Source organism: Lithobates pipiens, unplaced genomic scaffold (genome assembly GCF_037356315.1).
Source record: "Lithobates pipiens isolate NorthernLeopardFrog02 unplaced genomic scaffold, aLitPip1_a1.2 Scaffold_17, whole genome shotgun sequence".
Classification (NCBI taxonomy): Eukaryota; Metazoa; Chordata; class Amphibia; order Anura; family Ranidae; genus Lithobates; species Lithobates pipiens.
The window spans coordinates 6,205,217-6,228,849 of record NW_027507755.1 but is presented as its reverse complement, the minus strand read 5'-3'; the positions used below and the strand labels follow the sequence as shown (position 1 = coordinate 6,228,849).

Genomic DNA, 23,633 nt, shown 5'->3' with positions numbered 1-23,633 from the left:
CTGCAGCTGCTGACTTTTAAAATAGTGACACTTACCTGTCCAGCGCGCCCGCGATGTCGGCACCCGAAGCCGATCTCTAGATCGTCTCTCGGGTCCTGCCGCCGCCATCTTGGGTATGGGAATCAGGAAATGGAGCCTTTCGGCTTCATTTCCCGGTTCCCTACTGCGCATGTGCGAGTTGCGCTGCGCAATAAGGACGGTCCCCGCTGCCTCTGGGATCTGTGTGTTTCCCAGCAGGCAGCGGGGCACTTGCGGAAAGGGGCGTAATCTACGCCCCTTTCCGCAGAGAGCTATCCCGGAAGTGGGTGCAGATACCTGTACTGTACAGGTATCTGCACCCCCTCCCCCCTGAAAGGTGCCAATTGTGGCACCGGAGGGGGGGGAGGGTTCCAATGAGCGGAAGGTCCACTTTAGGGTGGACCTCCGCTTTAACCTAAAATGATAGCACAGTGTGTTGTGCTCTTTGTCTCCCCCTACAGTGCAGTGCCCGTCTTTTTTTATAAGACTATCTATCTACTGTATGTATGTGTTTATATGTGTGTGTGTGTGTGTGTGTGTGTGTGTGTGTGTGTGTGTGTGTGTGTGTGTGTGTGTGTGTGTGTGTGTATGTATGCGTGTGTGTGCATGTATGTATGCATATGTATGTATGTGAGTGTGCATGTATGTGCATGTGTTTATCAGTGGCGGTGCGTCTATAAAGGCACACAGGCACCGCCCCCTCTCTCCAACCACCCCCTCTATGACCAGTGGATAGATTCACGCATAGCACTGGCAGTGTTTAATGGGCACACTGGCAGCGTTTGATGGGCACAGTAGCGGCATTTGATGGCACAGTGGTGGCATTTGATGGCACAGTGGTGGCATTTGATGGGCACAGTGGCTGCAATTGATGGGCACAGTGGCTGCAATTGATGTTTTTTCCTCTGAATTTTTCAGTTTGCTTGTGCCCCCCCTAAAAAATTTGAGCACCAGCCGCCACTGGTTTATATGTGCATGCATATGTACATTTATATATATATATATATATATATATATATATATATATATATATAAAGTATATGTGTGTGTATTATGTGTGTGTGTCTTTATATATATGTGTTATATATGTGTGTGTATGTATGCACATTTTATGTATGCACTTTTAATCCTGACCCCCTATATGTGTACAATCAGAACCGATTTTTTTTAAAAAAAATTTGCTTGTTCATAGTACCAAAAAAAAATACTGTTCCTCTGAAAAGTGATCCATGCTCAGATGATAAAGAGGCAATATGTTGCCTCCTGATCGCCTGTTTTAACCTCTTAAATGCATCATCACTATGCTGCAACTGCATGCAGTGCACACAGTTGCAGCCTGGTTGCAGTGCAGCCCATTCACCTAGGGGTATACTTCAAGGGTGCCCTGACTGAAAAAAGATTGAGCAACACCGACATAGAGGAACCGATCTCTCCATTTTCCTCCTGCAGCCACTGAATGCCTGTGGGAGGGAGAAGAGGGGAAGTGACCCACTTGCGACCGGGCCCTAGTGTTCCACCACTGGGCTCAGAGAAAAGAGCCTGTCCGGGGGTCAGAAGGGCTCATCGTGGTTTCTTGCATCGGGGCCTTGAGGGTTCTAGTTATGCCATTGGCAGTCCACATGAGATTATAGGATTCAGTATTATTGTCGTTCAAGGCGTTCATGCATTCCATATAGTCAATGTTATCCATTTTCCAAGCCCATTCAGCAAGCAAGGGAGGTTCTGGGTTTCACCAATGTGTGGCAATCACTGAGCGTGCAGCTGTAAGGAAGTGCCTCAATAGACTTTTTTTGATTTGTTTAAAGGACCCCAGCAACATGCATAACACTCTGATTTGTGACACATTTGGAATTTTGCCGCCCACTAGTGTACTGTACAGTTGCAGTATCTTGCAAAAGGTGAGCCATGGAGGCAGGGGCATGTAAACAAATCCAACAGGTATGAAGAATGGCTGGATCGATTTTGTGTAGAATAACAGGACATCGGTGCCATCTGGACAATATCCTATAATTTCGTTCTTAGGCATGTAATCAAGTAAAAGTCTCAAGTTAGAGCTAGAATCTTGTTAAAGTGGAAGTAAACTCCCCTATCGTTTTCAGCCAAGGAAGCTGCCATCTTTGCCTCTGTTTAATCTTCAACTGCTATGGTGCTGCTATGGTGCTGGTAAACCAGACATGATGTCGCTTCTGCGTTACCATAGCAGAGAGCCAACTATCCAGCGGATGTGCTGGTTGTAGCCCGGGTCTTCCGGTGGGACAGGAGAGCCTGAGAGAGCTGTGGAAGGCGGTGCAAAACCCCCACCTGCTGCTTGTAATAGCAACTGAGTGGCTAGTTAGCCAATCCGGTTGCTATTACAAGAGAGTCAACTGTTAGGTCTGAAAAACAGTACTGGGGTGATGTCTGCATCTGACGTACATAATTTGATGGCGAGTGGTTAAAATAATACCTTCAGGCACTTCCTGCTAAAGAGAGACAATGTTCTGTCCCTGTCCCTCAATTCTGCGCTTGCATGTCATCTTCTTGACATATTGGCAGCTACAAGTGTCTGTTACAGCACACATTACGCAGACATGGTCCACTGTTGTCACCAACAGGTAAAATGCTAAGAGAATTGTCATGCAGCCATTCCTGGAATATATATATATATATATATATATATATATATATATATACACACATATACATATACAGGAAGTGTCTGCAAAGAGGCTGCATGATATTAGCACAAAGTAAAAAAAAAAAAAAAAAGGTAAATTATTAACATATATTTATGACAATTGTCACAGAGATTTAGAATACCAAACATCATCCCATTAGGTTTAATAACTACTTTAATGCACTGAATCATCATACTATGTTTATTAAATTGGACATCTATGCAAATTTGGTTCTCATGTGGCCTTCTATTCACTTGCCATACCCTGGCATTGTGATGTGGCTGTTCGCTTCTCCCGTTGGCCGCTGTTTCCCACTGCCCCTTCTTCATTCCTCCATGTACCTTGGAGAGCTATGGCTTAGGGTGAAGGGGATGTGTCCCCGCCTCAACCTCGGGGGAGACGGCTCATTCAGTGACACCATCCTATTCCCTTTTTGGGTCTGTTGGGTTATTCATCTGAACGTGGCCAAAGGTTATGCATCCACTTTCAACACCTGTTCTCTTTTTGAAAGCAATGATTTTTCATTTGAGACTGTGACTGACCTATCTACTTATTTATTTCATCTCTTTATTTAGCGATTTTTGATGCATCCCACTCCTGATGATTGGCTGAAATTGCCATGAAACGCGTAGAGTCCATACTCAGGGATGCTAAGTCAAGTTTGCTACAATCATGAATTTCTTTTATTCCTTTATAGTTATATTTATTAGGATAACCATGTTCACCTGCTCTGTATATCCACTGAACTTGTACAAATTATGTCTATCCATTATATACATTAAATATGTCAACATGATTATTACTACAATTATGCTTCTTGTTGCATGACCCATGTATTATATATTATGATACATTATATATACCTACTATTTAGTATTTGTATTTAATTTATTGGATTGATTAGCAACTTTCTATGGGTATACAGATTTTCCCGGCAGGGACAGTGACAATTAATCAAATTTTAGGTATCCTAGACCATTTCAAACACATATCCATGCCTCATTTAAAGTCCCATAATCCACTTTGTTCATTTCTTTTTATATATTTATGACAATTGTCACAGAGATTTAGAATACCAAACACCATCCCATTAGGTTTAATAACTACTTTAATGCACTGAATCATCATACTATGGTTATTAAATTGGACATCTATGCAAATTTGGTTCTCATGTGGCCTTCTATTCACTTGCATCATATCTGCAGTACTAAGAAATTAAAACATTAGGCTAATTACTCTAATGATGTTAAAGAGGAAAGCTTCATTTGATTCATTACATTTCCCGCCTGAAGAAAACATGGCAGTGACCTACCTCTGAATAATTCTTTGCTGGAACACTTCTTGATGTAGACTGTCTTGATGATGAGGCTTTAAAGGCTAAAAATGTAGAGAAACATAATAAGCCATTTAGAATAATGCTTCTAGTTCAAAACCAACTAACCTTGCCATAATGGAAAAATGCAGAGACACGTACAGTATGTTGCTATGGTATGGAATACATCAATTACAAGTATGTACATCTTGTATTTAACCAGGAATTGGAATTTCATGGACGTTGTGTGCAGTTGGAAATAAATATTCTAAGAGAAAATCTCTCTCAAAAAAAGAAAAGAAAAGCAGATAATATAACAAAAACATAACCATGTTCCAAATTTATGGTGTGTCATGCACCCCTGCAGTGTGACCTAGAGCCCACCTATAAGTGCCTCCAATGTGCAACCCCTGCCTGAACCCCACAATGCACAGCTGGGGGCCTAAGCAACTTATGAACAGGTCCAGACAGTGCCAAACGGGTGGATTTCTCTGGACATAATGGGGCCAATTTACTAAAAGACACATAAATGTGTATAGGAACCATTGGAGGAGAAGTACAGTCAAAGCTCAAAGCTTGGCTATAATTTTTCTGTAGATCACAGCAGTGCAGTTCATTCTGCACTCCTGTGACCCATGCTCAGCAGACAGCGGGCTGAAGAGTCATCAACTCTCTGCACATGGAGCTCTGAGAACCAAGTGATCGTGGTGTTTGATCACTCAGTTCCCAGTGTTAGAGCCGCGGGGGACAGGTGCAGCATCCACCTACTGTAGGCAAGGATGATTCTTAAAAAAAAAAACTCCATGCTTCTCTTTTAGTGAAGGCAAAATAAAGATACAATAAGCTTAGTAGATGCTGATTAGAAGTATTTATAACGCACCACAAGGAAAAACAATGACTAATACAGCTCCAATCATATGACGTGTTGCCATGACAGAGTAACACACTAATTTGATTTATAAATACATATGAGCACTTAATCTCAGAATGCATTCACGGCAAATCAGTGTCTGGATTTTTATGAAATTAAAAATAAGCATGCATTCGAATTAGGAACAGATTTGTTGAGTTCATGTACAAGCATTCAATAGTAGGGTGAATAGGGTGAAGTTTAGGTATTAAATTTTTTTACAATTAACATTTTTACAGTATGGCACAATGTAATATATGCATACCTCATACCTGACCCAATATCTGTGTAAGCTGCAAATCATTGTAGTAGTTACTGATACTACAGTGATTGCTGCAATCCTCCAGGTACAGAGCCATCCGCTTGACCCTTCCACATAGTAACCACCATTCAGCACTGACACCAGCACTGCCACCATTTACAGAACACCTCGTATTTTTTTTAATTAGTCTCTGATTAAACAAGATGGAAAGAAGGGGTGGTGATATTGCAACCCCCACCTCCTCCAATCAGCGAAGGACTTGTATTCAATTAAAAAAATACAAAAAAATGCTCTGTGAATTGCGGCAGTGCCGAGGGAGCAACCTCCAGTGGTTACTATGCAGAAGGGCAGTTGCTGTGAAATGGCCCTGAAAGACTGCTGCTATCACTGCAGTACAAGCAGCGTTCAAGTCAAACCGGGACTTTTAATTTTATAGGTATAAAACAGGATACTTGCATGCCAGTACTACACGCAGTAGTAAGTGGCAAGTGTGTCCAGAGGATATAAATAATAGGCTGTGGCGCTAAACCCCAAATGATATACCTGGCATGTTATAGCCTATCTGTGAAAAAGTATATAATATAACTCTAGTTAGTGATCTATGTGCAAACCATATAGTACAAAATTGTAACTCAGTGCTGAAATATTATTTAAGCATTATAAAATAAAATTGGTATGTGCAAATACATGCTGACACTGCTGTGTCAAATTAATATAAATTACATATGACAATAGCACCAAAATTCATTCAGGAATTCATACAAAAGTAATTAATGCCAAAATCATTGTGCATGGAAAAAACTTTCAAGGACGCATCCTAGGATCACTAAAAGTGTCCCATATAGTAATGTCTTAGGTAGCAGTAACACAAAATAAAGTGACTAGTGCAGAAAGTGCCAATCTTCAATGCAGAGAAAACACTCGTCCCCGGTGCGCCACTCAGTGCTGTGGTAATGTGAATGCTCTCACCAGAACTTGTACCCCTGTGGGGTTGGATGGGCTTTCACAGTATGAGCCACTGTGCTGCTATCTGGATTCTGCTGCTGGTGCGCTGGGGAGATGTTCACTCTTCGATTTATATTAGCTCCGTTGGTATGTGCATTAGAGGGAAAAACACATCCATGGTGTAGTACGTTTAAACAGTTGTTTTATTTAAATAAATGTAAAAAACGACTCACATTTACAAGTTAAAAAGTTTGCTTTATATTTAAACAACCTCCGACGGCTGCTTCTGGCTGTAGGAAAGGTGCACGTAACGTAGCCACGCCCTACGTGTTTCGTCAGAGTGACGTCTTCTGGAGCGGCCATATTGGTGCACCTTCCGGTTTAAATAGGGTGCAGTGCTCCACTGCGCTTGAGCGAGTCGAGCGGCACCATTTTAGATAAGGGAATCCCTTATGTTATGGTCCGATCCCTCCTCCCCTAGCATTTGTGTCACACATTCATCCTACTGGACGTGTATCGAACCGGAGGGCGAACCGATCTTTATGGTACCATGTCCCATACATCTATTCGTTATTTTATATAAACGTGGAGCACTGCAACCCATTTTTTTTATATGTAAATAAGCCAGCGACTGACACACCACTATTGACATCCACTATCAACATCCTATCGCTGCCGTAGTGAAAACTTCAGTGGAAGTTAATATACAAATATGCAGACATTCCATGTAAGTAAAATAAAAATAAAAATAAAAAATACAAATGTTTACTTTTATCATATATATGTGTTGTTACTTTTTTCACACCTAGTGATGTTCCCGAGGAAGGCAAAGGGACACGAATTGCATTCATATTAAATTCAAAGTAATTGGCCTATCTTGCAGGCGGATAGTTCACTCCGCACCATATTACCAAAAAAAACACGGTTCATCTATAGAAGGGCATTCCCTTATCTAAAATGGCGCACTGCACCCTATTTAATCCGGAAGGTGCACCAATATGGCCGCTCCAGAAGACGTCACTGACAAAACGCGTAGGGCGTGGCTACGTTACGTGCGCCTTTCCTACAGCCAGAAGCGGCCGGCGGAGGTTGTTTACATATAAAGCAAACTTTTTAACATGTAAATGTGAGTAGTTTTTTACATTTAATTAAATAAAACAACTGTTTAAACGTACTACACCATGGATGTGTTTTTCCCTCTAATGCACATACCAACGGAGCTAATATAAATCGAAGAGCGAACATCTCCCCAGCGCACCAGCAGCAGAATCCAGATAGCAGCACAGTGGCTCATGAAAGCCCATCCAACCCCACAGGGGTACAAGTTCTGGTGAGAGCATTCTCATTACCACAGCACTGAGTGGCGCACCGGGGACGAGTGTTTTCTCTGCATTGAAGATTGGCACTTTCTGCACTAGTCACTTTATTTTGTGTTGCTGCTACCTAAGACATTACTATATGGGACACTTTTAGTGATCCTAGGATGTGTCCTTGAAAGTTTTTTCCCATGCACAATGATTTTGGCATCAGTGCCAGCAAGTATTTGCACATACCAATTTTATTTTATAATGCTTAAATAATATTTCAGCACTGAGTTACAATTTTGTACTATATGGTTTGCACATAGATCACTAACTAGAGTTATATTATATACTTTTTCACAGATAGGCTATAACATGCCAGGTATATCATTTGGGGTTTAGCGCCACAGCCTATTATTTATATCCTTTAAATTTAATATCCCCCCCCCCCCCCCCCCCATTTTAGGGGGTGGAGGTTTCAGGTAAAGGCAGCTCTAACCCTTTATTATTTTTTACATTTTCATTTTTTCACTTGCTTCCATTTTCACTTATTTTAGCCACTCACAGGGTGGGTAGTCCGTAGCGCGACTTTATTTACTTATTTACAAGTGTGTCCAGAGACCTTTAATCAAGATGGCAGACAACAGTGTTAAGTGCATGCATGGAACAGTGCGTGGTGATGAAGTTTCTTGTGAACAAAGGTGTAAAACCCACGGATATCTACAGAAGACCTTTCAGCACATTGAGGTGGAGACGCTCAGCCGATGTAAAACATTTGAATGGTGTAAACGTTATGTATACCCCTGATCCTAGATAATTGACTTATAGCCTGTCGTGAAATTACAGAAGAGATGCATCTTTCAGGCTGGGTTCACACTATCGCCACATGAGGCTCCCAGCAGGGGTCCGATGCATCCTGGTTCACTGTTTCAGGTCCAATTTCAGGACCAAAAGATGCACAGGGCTCCTGTGCAAATTCCCACTGGAGCCACAGCAGAGAAATGTGAACGGATATATTTCAGCTGGTGTCTTGGCTTTCCATGTCTTTTTGCATTTCCCTTTCTTCATGTGTTCAATAATTTTTCCCTGTGACATTGCATTTTATTACACAACTTAATTTCTCAACTTATTTGTTTTGGTTTCTTTGTATGTATGGATTGTTACTGACATGTTGTGAAAATTTAATTTCAATAGCACATTTAGAAATATATTTACCTAGAAAAGGGGTGACATGTTCAATACTTATTTTACCGGTTGTATTTGACCGTGTGTGTGCATGTGTAGAGGGGGGTCTTTCATTTGTAATTTATTTTCCAATTTACTACCATCATAAGTGGACTGATAAGCTCGCAATGTGACAGTAGTGACCAGTCCTTTTATTAGTCTCCTGATGTCCCTTGTGGCTGTAGGCCAAGCGGACAAGGAACAAAGAGTCCTCCCAGCATCCTCCCAAAAAGTATTTAACTTAGTTTCCCCAAACCTAGAAATACACGGAGAACAGCTGCTTCTATCAGAGCCTAGTCACACTTCTGTTTAGCTTTGTGACAGATCTGCAGTCATCATATATGCATTGATTACTAATGCAATTTCTGCAAGTGAGTCTCTGAAGAATAATAGCGGAGCTATTATCTCTTGGGAAATAGCATGACAGTGCGTTCAACACCATTATTAATCAACAAGAGGTAGGAAGTAGGTCTGCAGCTAATGAACCAATTAAGCAGAGTGTTCAGCCGAACTATCCGAAGGGGAATTCATTCAGTGTGCTTAAATGCAAGATTTTCTATGACTGAATAATAACAGATTAAGGCAGGAAGCCAACTTATCTTGATGATGACAAATTAATTCAGGGCACCAACTTATTAGAAAAAGTATTCCGGATTATACAAGCACAATGGCTTATATAACATGAACAGCTGGAAGCATTTTTGTAAATGTATACCATAAAAAGTACTTCCACAGTACAGTGGTCCATATTAAAAGCCAGCATTAGCCTCATTTAGAACAATTTTGCTTACAATATACTCTTGGCTCTGTATGCCACCAGAATAAAATTAAAATGAATGAATCCAAATAAATGGGCAGACTTTCAACTTTACTTCAAGGGGTTGAACAAAAATATCAAGTTGAAATTTTAGGAACTGGAACCATTTTCTATACACAGTCCCCCCCCCCCCCACTTTTTGGGGGCTCGAGATTAAATTAGACAAATGAATATAATCATAAATAAAATTTTCATTTTTAATATTTTGTTGATAATCCTTTACAGGCAACGACTGCCTGAAGTCTGGAACCCATGGACATTACCAAAGACTGGATTTCCTCCTTTCTGATACTCTGCCAGGCTCTAACTGCAGCCGTCTTCAGTTGTTCTGTGTTTGTGGGTCTTTCTGCCTTCAGCAAGTGAAATGCATGCTCAGTTGGGTTGAGATCAGGTAATTAACTCGGCCATTGCAGAATATTCCACTTCTTTTCCTTCAAAAGCTCCTGGGTTACTTTTGCAGTGTGTTTTGGATCATTGTTCATTTGTACTGTGAAGCATCGTCCAATCAACTTTGCTGTATTTGGCTGAATATAGGCTGACCATATATCTCTAAACACTACAGAATTCACATCATCAATAAACACCAATGACCCAGTGCCACTGGAAGCCATGCATACCAATGTCATCACACTGCCTTCACACAATTTTTTCTTCTTTTCTGGTACACATTAATCTTAGTTTCATCCATCCAAAGAATGCTTTTCCAGAACTGATTTTTAGATTTTTTTTGACAAAGTCTAATCTGACTTTTCTATTCTTTAGGCTTTTGAATGGTTTGCACCTTGTGGCGAACCCTCTGTATTTGCTCTCCTGAAGTCTTCTCTTGATTGTAGACTTTGACAATGATATGCCCACCTCCTGGAGAGTATCCTTCACTTGCCTGGATGTTGTGAATGTTTTTTTCTTTACCACAGAGAAGATCCTGCGATCATCCACCACTGTTGTCTTCCATGGACACCCAGGCCTTTTTATGTTGCTGAGCTCACCAGTTTGTTCTTTTGTCCTCAGAATGTACCAAATTGTTGATATGGTCACGCCTCATGTTGCTGCTATCTCTGATGGATTTGTGTCTTTTTTGAAGCCATACAATGGCCTGCTTCACTTGCATGGACAGCTCCTTTGAACATATGATGTAGATTCACAGCAATAGATTCCAAATGCAAATACCACATTTAGAATCAACTCAAGAACTTTTGCTGTATGTATGTATATATATATATATATATATATATATATATATATATATATATATATATATATATATATATAGTTCTACTTTAGGAGAATATTGTATTGACTATAGCCACTAGCAATATTCACTGTATTCTGCCGGGGGTGATTTCCCTGTCAGCACGGTCTGCGTTGATGGGGGAATCGTGGTTGCAGGAAAGAAATATGTACCATGTATGGCCAGCCTTACCAAAAGTTGTTAGTGGAACTGCACGCTGTGTACAGATATGGTCAGTGATAAATGACTCTTTATACATTGGCAGCCAGTATTCCCTTGGTTGGTGGCAGGTGGTGTGGCACAGTACTAGCCTGGCATAGCCAAACAGCTCACTCGCAGGCTCACAGCTGAAGCTGCTGGGATTTTAGTAAGAAGACTGGAGCTGTTCTACTATGCCAGGCCAACACTTTAAACTGGAAACACATTGGTCGGATGGGTGGATCCAAATGTAATCTGCCCTTCTCAAGCCTAAACAGTTGGCCCAAAGCACCTTTTAGCAGTATGGAAGGGACACTGCAGCAAAAATTAAAGTAGAACTAAAAGCAACACTTTTTTCTTTCTTTCATTTGAATATAGTAAAGGAGGGCTATGACCCTTGTAAGGTTTATTTTTGCCATCTATGAAGGCTTGAGAAAGGGACTATTTTGTCTGGAAACATGTTTACCCCTTGTTAGCCTTGTCTCAGGAACAGTCGCAAGAGACCTATCACCCATAGGTCAAAGTAGGAGGTGAGCTGCTAGTGGTGACAGGTTAAGTCACACATGGTGTATATGACAGAAGGAGGTGTCTGGTGATCTGTAATAGGAAATTGAACAATTGGTGGAAGTTATCACGTATTATTTCATTTATTATTTATCGTTTTATTATTTACAGTTAAGAACTGTATTTCATTTTAAATGCATATGAAATATAGAAGTGTGGTGTTGGATCAATTGAAGTGGTATCAATTTAGTGCATTTGAGCAGGGGGTTCGCTCAGAGATCTCAGCAGCAACACCAACATAGAGTAAGATTATTACACATTGTCACATAGGTGTGTGCAAGGGTTTCAATGTTCCTCCTGTGCCTGTGTCCTGACCAGTGTTCTCTGCTGGCAGCCACTGTGTATGGATCCTGGTTCTCATCTTCACCTACCTATCTGTGACTTTCTGTTAGCCAGTGATCGTGTCCTCATACAAGGCTGGATGCTGCTGTTTTTACATGTAAATGGATTCTGCTTTTATCCTCAATAAAGTGGATTGTGATGCTTACATTGCTCTGCATTTTGCCTTATGTTTCCTATTCTGAGGCTGGTTGTTCTCAGGAAGATTTTGCAGATGCTGCGTTTGATAGGTGGCAGATCCCTGTTTCAAGTAATGTCATCATCTCAGCCCATGTGTCTTCATCTTAGAACAAGATGTTTTTTGCCCTCAGGCTGATTCGTGATTTTTAACGATTGACTGTTTTTTATTCCCTTGTTCCAATTCATCAATTAGTGCTACAATGTATTGTAAACACTATGTAAAGGGCGACCCATACACTTAACAATGGATTCCTATGATATTCTGTCCTTAGAAGCCTCCTAGTTATTATGTATCATTCTCAGCAAAAAGAACATAGTGTTTTAATGAAAAGTGACTTGACAGGATGGCTATGCATTTATTAGGAAGACACAAGCTTACTTTATCTAGTTTTCTACTTACAAAGCAGCTTTAGAATGTTGTATTAAATGCAGTCATGTAATATGATGACAGCAAATTTGTACAGAAGTAAGACTTTATAAAAAAAAATACAGTTTCAATCTGTATACCTAAGTGCAGAATGAAAAGCACATAAATTTGCAGGAAAACAACAAAATGTTCGGGGTTGTTTATAAACTCCTCCAATGCTTAATAAATAAGTTGCTGAAATATATAAAACTGAGATAAATAAACCACATGTGTTGTTCATTTTCTATCAACAATTTCCAGTGTTCAAGTGGATGGTTCTGCCTCTGGATCTTCAAACATTGTTCCCATTTCCAGCAGAGACTTTGCCATGGCTCCCTTGTATTTGAGGAGACCAATTGCCTTCCATGGACTAAAGTAGACTGTAGTTTACTAACAGTATCTGTATGTGTGGTATAGATTTAGAAAATTGTAGATGCTAAAGTTGTCAACAAATGTCCTTAGTATGGCTACCATATTATTTTATTTTAATCATGGTCTTCAGAAGAGAGTACAACTCTAATTTGGTCAAAGCAACATGACTGGGCAGTCAGCATTTTGCCTCCTCAAAATCCTGAATTCACATTCCACCAAAGGCAATATCAGCATGGAGTGTGCATCTTCATTCTGTGTTTGCATGGGTTTTTCTTTTGCAGTCATTTTTATTGTTTATATTTCAGAAAAAATAAGGACAAAGCTCTGGCCATACATCTAAGAACAGTCATAGAAATAATGTTGAGAAAATACTTCATAACATTCGCAAAATCTAACAATATTATGATAGCACCCATAGGACTCCAAAAAAAACCTAGGTTGCAGCATTCTAATGCCCCGTACACACGAGAGGGATTAAGTCTGACAGACCTCCAAAGGAGTTCCGCCGGAGTTCCGCCGGAGTTCCGACGGAGTTCTGGCGGACTTTTCGACCGAACGGACTTGACCACACACCATCACACCAAACTCCGACGGAGTCGAACGTGATGACGTACGACTGGATTCGACGTAGGAAGTTCCTAGACAGTAGCCAATAGCTGCCCTAGCGTCGGTTTTAGTCCGTCGGAGTAGCACACACACGAGCGGATTTTTCAAAGGGGACCGGGTCCGGCGGAGTTCCGTCGGGAAAATTTAAAGCATGCTTCATTTCTAAAGTCCGTCAGACTTTAGCTTCGCTAAAGTCCGTTGCAGCCCACACACGATCGGATAGTCCGCCGGACTCAGTCCGTCGGAGTTTGGATGTCGAAAAGTCCGCTCGTGTGTACGGGGCATAATATGTTATCAACTTTAGTGTTGTCTGAGTAGAAAGGGGTTGTTGCGCCGCCACATAGTCTGCAATGGGATCCCTTCCTTTGGAGCAGTATATGTGAGTACACAACTCGGGGCACTTCATTTGTGCAAAGATTTGGTCTGCCAGCGTACCCACCTGTGAGAGTAAGTGGACCCAGGGTCTTAGGCTAAAATTCCTGAGCACTTCTTTAGGCAACATGTCAACCTAGTGGGAAAGAAATCAAAAAGCAACGAAGAACAAAAAGAAAAGTAGTATTGCCTGTCCAATCCAGGAGCGCATTATCAGAATCTGTTATTCATCCCGTTAAAGCGGCGTTCCATCCATTTTTTTAGTTTATTAAAAGTCAACAGCTACAATATGTGTAGCTGCTGACTTTTAATAAACAGACACCTGTCCCACAGTCCAGCGATGTGGGCGGCCAGGGCCTTGCTCCTCTCCGCGGCACAGACATAGCAACTGTGGGCACCCGTTCGTGACAGTTTACAGCTTCACTGCCGGGCGCGCACTGCGCATGCGCAAGTCACGCTGCACTCTGCTATTGGCCTGGCAATCTTCTGGGACCTGTGATGTGTCCCAGAAGATTGCAGGGCGGAAGGGGCCGTCTGGGGGAGAGGCGGAGTCGCCCACGTAGCCGAGAGAAGGAAGAAGAAAGTGAGACAGGAAGTTCCTCTCAAAAGAGGGTACCCACTCCCCTCCAAAATAATGATATGCCAAATGTGGCATGTAAGGGGACGAGGGGTGCATAAAGCGGAAGTTCAACTTTTGGGTGGAACTCCGCTTTAAATAGTTGACTCAGGAGTTCCCGTGTTTTCTCAATTTGAGTTTGTTGTTCAGAATTGCTGAAAGACGTCGAGTGACCATAATCTACAATAATTTGGCTTTCACCAATTCAATTGGGATTGTAGATGTCCTCCAAGATCGGGCTATGGAGATTTTCGCTGCTACAAATATAAAAGCGATCAATCCCCTTATATGTCTTGGGGCCTCCTCCGCTGTTCACATGAGTTTCTTCTGGTTGCCCTTGCATCTGGTCACAATACAAAGACAGAACAGCTAGTTGATTGCCTTCTTCCATAATTGGTGCTAATATTTTTCTATGAATCTAGTAGGATCACCAAATTGTGAGTTCCTTTGGGAAAAGATTTAGAAAAGTTATGCGTCATGGTTTTTGTCTAAATCCTGTGACGACCCCTGGCTAGGGCCAACAATATTCAATCCTGGGCCAGCTGTTGCAACCTTTAGGTATGCTCTTTGGCTTCCCATATTCTGCTGTTTGTCTTGACCAATGCTATATGATCTGACCATATTCCAACAGTATGTGCAGCCCTCTCTCGGTTTGGGCCCTCCAACAAGACTTCTCCAGACACTTTGCTTCACTTCCTATTAACTTATTAATTTAAAAAAAAAATGTTTTCAGGATATATGGCCACCAAAATTAGTTCCAATAAAATTATGGTAAAAAATATTTGACTGTTAATTCTGATAAGCAGTTATTACTGATGGGGCATGAAGGAGTCGCTTTGATTAGGAGTCTTATTCTTCCATTTTTTATCAGTGCTGCAATTTTCCTAAGGCTTTGTACAGCAGTGTGATGTTGTTCTTTTTTAACACAGTGCAGAGCAGTCTAACTTTCTCTTATTTTTTTGCAGAATATGCACTTCCCAAGTAAGTACTTGATATCTTTCAGAGTTAACCCTTACTTGCTGAGCCACATTCGCTCAAGTACATCCAGAGACTACGGAAGCAGAGTAATTAGGAGCAGAAGCAAAGCACAACATGTACAATCTGTGATTGTTTATTTTGGCAGGGAGAAATAAAAAACCGCCCATCCCCCCCCCCCAGCAAAAAAATGCATACTGTAACTGCTGACTATTAATATTAGGACATGTACCTGTCCTGGAATCCAGCAATGTCGGCAACCCAGTCGATGTTTCCATCGGCTCTCGGGTGCTGCCGCTGCTATTCGTACAAAAGGGACAACGAATGCATGCGCAAATCCAGCTGCCCTTTCCGAATGGTGGGGGAAGGTCGAAATTCTGAGTGAACGTGGCACGACCTCCCAGCAGTGGGGACAGGTACCTGTCAAAAACTGGTACAGGCTCATCCTCCAAATGTCGCACCGAAGGGGGGGGGGGGGGGGCTCCAATTTAAGTAACAGCTGTATACTCCTTATCCCCTGAAGGCTTTTAATAGGTGTAATATAAACTCTCACCAAAAGCTTAGCATTTAAAACAGGCAGTATTAAAGCTAAAAATTCCACTTTTGGACAAATCCACAACAGTGATTTTAAACTTGTAAAAGTCCTGCCTAAGAGCGAACACCTCAGTGTATAAGGCCAAAAAACCCTCATCTTGGGCTTCATTCACAAGGCCAAATCAGAAATGGTGCACTAATTATAAGGCAAATATCTGCAGCCGAGAGCCCAGGTGAACATCTGTGGCCAGGAAGCCTGTACAACGCGCAGGCTTCCAGAGGTGATTATCTGTCCCTAACCACTTGATGCACGGATATATGTTCCCAGCTGTGGCTGTTTGAAAACTCCTTGGTCACAGCTACAGATATCTGCAGTATACTTTCCACACCATGGCCAATTTGGCTATGTGAATGAGGCCTCAGGGTGCTCCTCTAATGTTGGTTTAACTTTGTTAATATGGACTACTTGGCTAAGCCCAACATTGTGCAAATCCCTAAGGGGGCTCCTCTTAGACAGATTTGAAGATATGTGACCATTCCACCAAGGATCTTAAAAACAATGTCTATAAAGTAGCAGTGTTTTGGAGCCAAGCAGGACCCCCTTCCTCAAGAATGTGACGTCAGATGCCTGAGGAAGGGGTCGTGTGTGGCTCCACGACATTGCTACTTTATGCTGTGATGTGATCCTTTTAATAAACTGCTTGGGCATTATTTTGTAGATATAGCCATTTCCAAAAACGTAAGTGTTTTTGAAAAACAAGGCTCGGTTCACACTGTTGCGACCTCAAAGTTGTGTGACTTTGCATTGCGACTTGATGAGATTTCAATGCACTTTCAAGAGGCTTTGATGTTTTGCGACGTTGGCTTTATGAGTACGGTCCCTTGTATCCTAACTGCAAAGGCTCACGTACAAACCGGATCAGTTCTTCATTGTCAACAAAATTCCTCTGTCTCTGGAAGCCATCTCTATTGAACTGTGAACAGTCTTGTTCTTGCTTTTTTTGTGTTTTTGTCAGTGTTGAAGTTTTCCTAAGGCTTTCTACAGCAGTGTGATGTTCTTTATCAACACAGTGAAGAGCAGTCTGAGTTTCTCTAGTGTTTTTGCAGATACGTCAATGCACTTTCATGCGGCTTTGCCCTATAAGTAGGATCCCTTGTATCTTAAATTGCAGAAGGCTCACCTACAAGCCAGATCAGTTCTTCATTGTCAAGAACATTCCTTGGTCTCCTGGAAGCCATCTTTCCTGCACTGTGAATACAGCTGGCTAGGTGAACAATGTGCTTTGGACAGTCACAATGCTTAGGAGATTTGGAGCTGCAAGGATTGTCTCGGCCACAAGTACACAGCACACAATGGGCTGGGAATAAAGTACATGGTTATAAAAAACAAAACAAAAACAAATGTAAAACACCCCCATCAGGAACCGCTACCATCTCTGATGGGAAAGAGTGGCCTTACCTCTGCATCCATGAGCCCATAGCAACTCAGCCCTATTTTGCAGTGTATGCTGGGCTTAGGATTTTTGACTTACCATAAAATTGACAGACACAGTTCATTGACAGACACAGCCTTTTTTATTCAGAACCATAGGGTTATATCGCCCCCTACAGGAGTAGGACACTAGGCAGAAAAAAGACTTGGCTACGCCCATGGACAGTCCTAAGGTGATATACACCCTCCTCACTGCTATAGGCCTTCAGTTATGTAACAAACAGTATCAGAAGTATTAAAAACTCCACAAAGGGGCGGGTGCTGTGTCTGTCAATGAACTCGGATTTTATGGTATATCAAAAATCCTATTTTCTCATTCGTTCATTGACAAACACAGCCTTCTTTATTCAGAACCATAGGGATGTTCCAAAGCAGTACCAAACATAAGGGATGGGGCAGCCAACAAAAGACAAGGCCAACCAGACAACCTGGAGCCCACCTGCCCAGCGAAAAAAAAACCTTCACGAGGGAAAAAACCCTCTAAACCTCAGACCCTTGGCGGCCAAAAGAAGCATCCGCAGATGCCAGCACATCCACCTTGTAAAATTTTGTGAAAGTGTGCACCGACAACCAGGTGGCCGCCTTGCAAACTTGCGTTACTGATGCCCAATGATGGAAGGCAGAGGAGGCACTGAGCTCCCGAGTCGTGTGCGCCTTCACCGGGAAGGGAGGAGCCCGACTCTTGATAGAATAGGATTGAGTCACCGTCTGCCTGATCCATCTAGAAATGGTCACCAAGGAAGATAGCCCCTTCTATTGTCCATCCGTGATCATGAAAAGGGAGTCTGACTTTCGAAGAGACTCAGTGGCCACCAAATACACCCTGACAGACCATACCACATCTAAGGTGTGCAAGGCAAATTGCCTCAGATGTTGCGGCCTGGGACACAGAGAAGGCAATACGATGTCTTAATTTAAATGGAAATCAGAGACAACCTTTGGAAGGAAAAAAGGACAAGGACTATGAATCACCAAGTAGGGCGTGTGACAGGATAACGCCCCCAACTCTGACACCCTGCGAGCAGAAGTAATAGCCACCAAGAAGGCCACTTTCTGTGATAGCGTGAGCAGGGGAATTTCTTGAATATTTTCAAACACAGGCTTCTGTAGAACCGAAAATACAAGATTCAAGTTCCACGGTGGCAGGGGCGGTCGCACCGGTGAAACCACATCACACTCCCTGAATGAAGGTACGCATCAGGGAATGCGAAGCCAGGGAGTGTTGAAAGAAAACTGCCAAGGCCAACACCTGGTCCTTGACAGTGCTCAGAAAAGTCAAAATCCAAGTCACCGAAAAGGAACGTGGGTGAAACCCCATTGACTCACACCATGAAATGTATGCTTTCTATTTCCGATAATATACCTTCCTGGAAGTAGACTTTCTAGCTTTCTAAGCAGCATTGGAATCACCGACGCAGATCAGCCCATATCTTTCAACACCTGGCTTTCAATAGCCAAGCCGTTAAAGCCGACGTCAGTAAAGCAGTGTGGAAGATCGGCCCATGGGCTAGCATACCCTCATTGAGAGGCAGCCACCAGGGGGCGTCTGCCACAAGAATGATCAGAATTCCTTCAGCCTCAATCCTGTGCAACAGCCATGGCAGAAGCTTGAGAGGAGGAAAGGTGTAGATCAGACGATACTGGCCCCACGGAGTGACCAGAGCATCTGTCCGCCAGAGGGTCCTGAGACCTGGCCACAAACCTCTGCACCTTCCCGTTGATTCGGGATGCCATCAGATCTACTTTTGGAGATCCCCAGCATAGACAGATCTGTTGAAATACCTCCTGATGGAGGGATGACTCCCCTTGGTCCAGTACTTGATGACTGAGGTAATTTGCCTGCCAGTTGTCCACCCCCGGATTGTGAACGGCAGAGATGGCCGGGATGAAACGCTCTGCCCACCGTAGAATTCCGGCTACTTCCAGGCCGGCTAACACACTCCTTGTTCCTCCCTAGTGGATGACATAGGCCACCGCAGTGGAATTGTCCAATTCATATCAAGGAGCCCCTAAAATCGATCCATCCAATGATCTAGACAGTCTGATCGCCCAGAGTACCAAGATGTTGATGGGTAGCCTGGATTCCTCCAGCGTCCAGTGACCCTGAGCCAAGTGTCCAGTGACCCTGAGCCAAGCTCAGGCCTAGGACTCCTTCCCACCCAGACTGACATTGGTGGTGGATTTTCCCCGTTGAAGAGCCGGGGGAACAAAGCCACCAGATCAGGGACACTTTGGTTCATTGACTCAAATCTCACTGTCTAGAGCAGGCTTTCTCAACCTTTTAACCCTAGAGGAACCCCAAAAATAATTTTCATGTCTCAAGGAACTCTTACTAAAACCAAATCATAAGGACTCAATAGGAACAATACTCCTTATATTAGTGGTCAATAGGAAGCATGCCCCCCTTAAAGTGGTGTTTAGAATGCCACCCTTAAACACAGCTAAAAAGATAATATTTGTTGTCATGCTGCTGGCTTTGCTAAGTGGTGCTGAACCTTGAACTCTGTAGCATCATCAAATAGGTGGTTCAACAGGCACAGCTCAAGGAACCCCTAGTAACCTCTGGAGGAACCCTGGTTGAGAATGGCTGGTCTAGAGACTCTGAACATTTGTCCCATTTTAACAAGATCTCCCTTTGAAGGGGTCTTGTATGGAACTGAGCGAATGGGACTGCCCCGAACGTAGACACCATCAGGCCCTATACCCGCTTGCAAGTCTACAGGGAGACCCACTCTCTGTTCACCTTTTCGCAGCTTCTTTCTAACCGAAATGTCTACATACACAGGAAATCTTTGATAAGCCTAGATAAAAAGGGCACATGAAGATATGTCTTATTCATGACTATGGACCCCGAAAACTACCTCTTGCAGAGAGGTCATCACTGAACAGCCTATCTGAAACAGAATGAAGCCCAGCGGCTTGAGCTCTTAAGATAGACCTCATGTCCCCATCTAGTTTTGGAACTGCTACCGTTCGAGTGTTTTACAATAATAAGCCCACAATTTCTGCTCCAAGAGACAAGGCAAGGCAAAAGACTGTCTGTGGCAGACCCAGACAGTCCCCAGAGTTGTACTTGACCTACCAGGTTTTCTGGCCTGAGATACTCTCAAAACTCAGCAGCCTCTGATGCCTCCCTCACTTAGGAGGGGAAAGCTTACAGCACCTGGTATTACCGGACAGTTTCCCATCCAAATACTGACCAGGCTTCAGCTGAGATCAGGCGTGTTTAGGGTGATGCGGCCTTAGTCCAATGCAGTTCTGCTAAGCTCTCCTAATGACCTTCTAATGTGTCAAGAATCACTGCAATTCCAAACATCACAGTGGCTCAGATACACCAGATGCCACTGGTCCAACGGGAGACCTGAACATCTCCAGATCACTGGACCTGAGGGTGGTGTACCTGCCTCAACTGGCCGCCTCTCCCTTCTGGAGTCATTTAGCTGGTCTAACAGGTAAATAATGTAGCGCCTATATTAGCCAAAACCTAAAACGCAGTTGCCCAAGGATGTAGGCCTTAAAAAAAAAATGGTCTACCGCTATACAACCCTGTATCTATGCCGGCACCCAGGTATGCCTTTATGTAGGTACCTGGGTATGCAAACATGCAGGTATATAAGTCTTTTTTCCGTTCATGCATTTATGAATGCAGTTTAATATAAATAAGCAAATATGTATACAGCTTAATGCAAATATAAATGTGTTTACAGAATATACGTTTATACAAACATGCTTATGTTAGTAAGCAAACATACAGTATCTCACAAAAGTGAGTGTACCCCTCACATTTTTGTAAATAATTTATAACTTTTCATGTGACAACACTGAAGAATTGACACTTTGCTACAATATAAAGTACTAAGTGTACAACTTGTTTAAGAGTGTATATTTGCTGTCCCCTCAAAATAACTCAACACACAGCCATTATTGTCTAAACCACTGGCAACAAACGCGAGTACAGCCCTAAGGGTCGGTTCACACTGGGACGACTTGTCAGGCGACTTAGCTGCCTGACAAGTAGTGTCCCATTATGTCTAATGGAACCGTTCTAATCGGAGCGACACAAGTCACTCCGACTTAGAAAAAGGTTCCTGTACAACTTTGGGGGTGACTTGAGGCGACTTGCATTGATCTCTATACAGAAGTTGTTTTGCAAGTCGCCGCAGCTGTCGTGTCCAGGTCACCTGAGGAAGTCACGCTGTAAGTCGTGCTGCCTCAGTGTGAACCAGACCTAAGAGAAAATGTTCAAATTGGGCCCTCCCTGGTGTCATGTGACTCGTTAGTGTTACAAGGTCTCAGGTGTGAATGGGGAGCAGGTACTTTGGGAGGTATTTGATCACCTCTGCGGTTTTTATTTTTTGCACTATAAACAACAAATAGAGCGACAATTAAAAAAAAAAAACTCAACATTTTTTACTTTTTGCTATAATAAATATACCCCAAAAATATATATAAAAAAAGTTTTTCCTCAGTTTAGGCCAATATGTATTCTTCCACGTTTTTGGTAAAAAAAAAAAAAAAAAAAAAACTCTAAATAAACGTATATTGATTGGTTTGCGCAAAAGTTACAGCGTCTACAAAATAGGGCATAGTTTTATGGCATTTTTATTATTATTTTTTTTACTAGTAATGGCGACGATCTGCGATTTTTATCAGGAGTGCGACATTATCGCAAACACGTCGGACAATTTTGACACGTTTATGGGACCATTGGCATTTTTACAGCAATCAGTGCTATGAAAAATAGGATTTTTATAACAGCTTACCTGTAAAATCCTTTTCTTGGAGTACATCATAGGATACAAAGCCTTAAGTACTTACTTAGTTGGTTATAGCTACCTTCAGGTGTTGACACAGGCACACCCAATACAGGAAGTTGACTCCCCTATATAACCCCTCCTCCTTTCAGGAATATCTCAGTTTTTGTAGCCAAGCAATATAAGAAATATACGTAAACCCCATAAAAGAAGAGGGGTGGGACCTCTGTGCCCTATGATGTACCCCAAGAAAAGGATTTTACAGGTAAGCGGTTATAAAAATCATATTTTCTTTATCATACATCATAGACACAGAGCCTTAAGTAGTTACTTATTGGGAAATCCCATAGCAATTCTACTTGAGGGAAGACCCATAGGGCACCCCCAGACCTTGAGGGCTTATACTGCTGCCTGCAACACACTGCGCCTGAAGGTGATATCCTCATTCCTTCTTACATCCACTTGGTAAAATTTTGTGAATGTATGGACCGAAGACCAAGTTGCGGCCTTGTAGATCTGAGCAAAGGAGGCCTGGTGACGCACTGCCCAAGAAGCACTAACTGCTCTGGTAGAGTGCGCCTTAACTTGAATAGTGGGAATCTTACCCCTTAATTAAATAAAGTAAATAAAGTTTGAATTATAACTTTCTGAATCAACTTAACAGTGGATTTCAAAGCTGCCTGTCCTTTTTTAGGACCCTCTGGCAGAATAAATAAGACATCAGTCTTACGAATCTGAGCAGTTTTCTTTAAATAGATTTTCACTGCTCTCACTACATCAAGACAATGTAGTGACTTTTCTTCCCTGGAACATGGTTTTGAGAAAAACGATGGCAGGACAATATCTTCATTCAGATGAAAGCCTGAAACAACTTTTGGCAAATAGCCTGGACGTAACACCACTCTGTCCTCATGAATAATCAAATATGGCTCTTTACAATAAAGAGCAGACAATTCTGAAACCCTCCTTGCTGCGGATATAGCAACCAAAAATATCAGCTTCCTAGTCAGAAGGACTAAGGGAACATGCTGTAATGGTTCAAATTACGTTTTTTGAAACACTGACAAAACTAAATTCAAGTCCCAAGGGGTTAAAGGTGATTTAACTGGCGGATTAATCTGTATCACCCCTTGCATAAAACCCTGGACTAAACAATGCGCAGCAAGTGGTCTTTGAAATAAAACCGATAAGGCTGAGACTTGGCCCTTAATAGTACTAAGGGCCAACTTCACCTCTACGACCAATTGTAGAAAGGCAAGGATTCTGCCTATAATATATCTCAGAGGGTGCCTCGGAGAATCTGAGAATCTCTTTGGAGGTAGAAAATGCTTATCCGGATGATCCCATTCGGTATAAATAAGCTTCTCTAGTAATGTGTGGACTGGAAACGCATGCACTAGTAGTGAAGGTTTCAAGGAACCCAAAGGAGAAACCAGACTTTCAGCTGACTCTGTTAGGGGTAGCAAGAAAGTGGAGCGAACCATGTCCGTAAGGATTTGTACTTCAGATTGTGAAGCGGAAACTTCAACTGTTGTTTCCTCTGCAGAGGAG

At 42.3% G+C, this 23,633-nt stretch overlaps 1 protein-coding gene across 2 annotated transcripts in view; it reads right to left on the bottom strand.

The window, feature by feature from the left end:
* Window positions 1-23,633, bottom strand: part of MRE11 (MRE11 double strand break repair nuclease) — a 594,456-nt gene that overhangs the window by 154,488 nt on the left and 416,335 nt on the right. For both annotated transcript variants that reach the window (XM_077484966.1, XM_077484967.1), the window contains exon 17: window positions 3,988-4,052. In XM_077484966.1, the coding sequence (XP_077341092.1) occupies window positions 3,988-4,052 (65 nt within the window). The remainder of the gene's footprint in view (window positions 1-3,987; window positions 4,053-23,633) is intronic.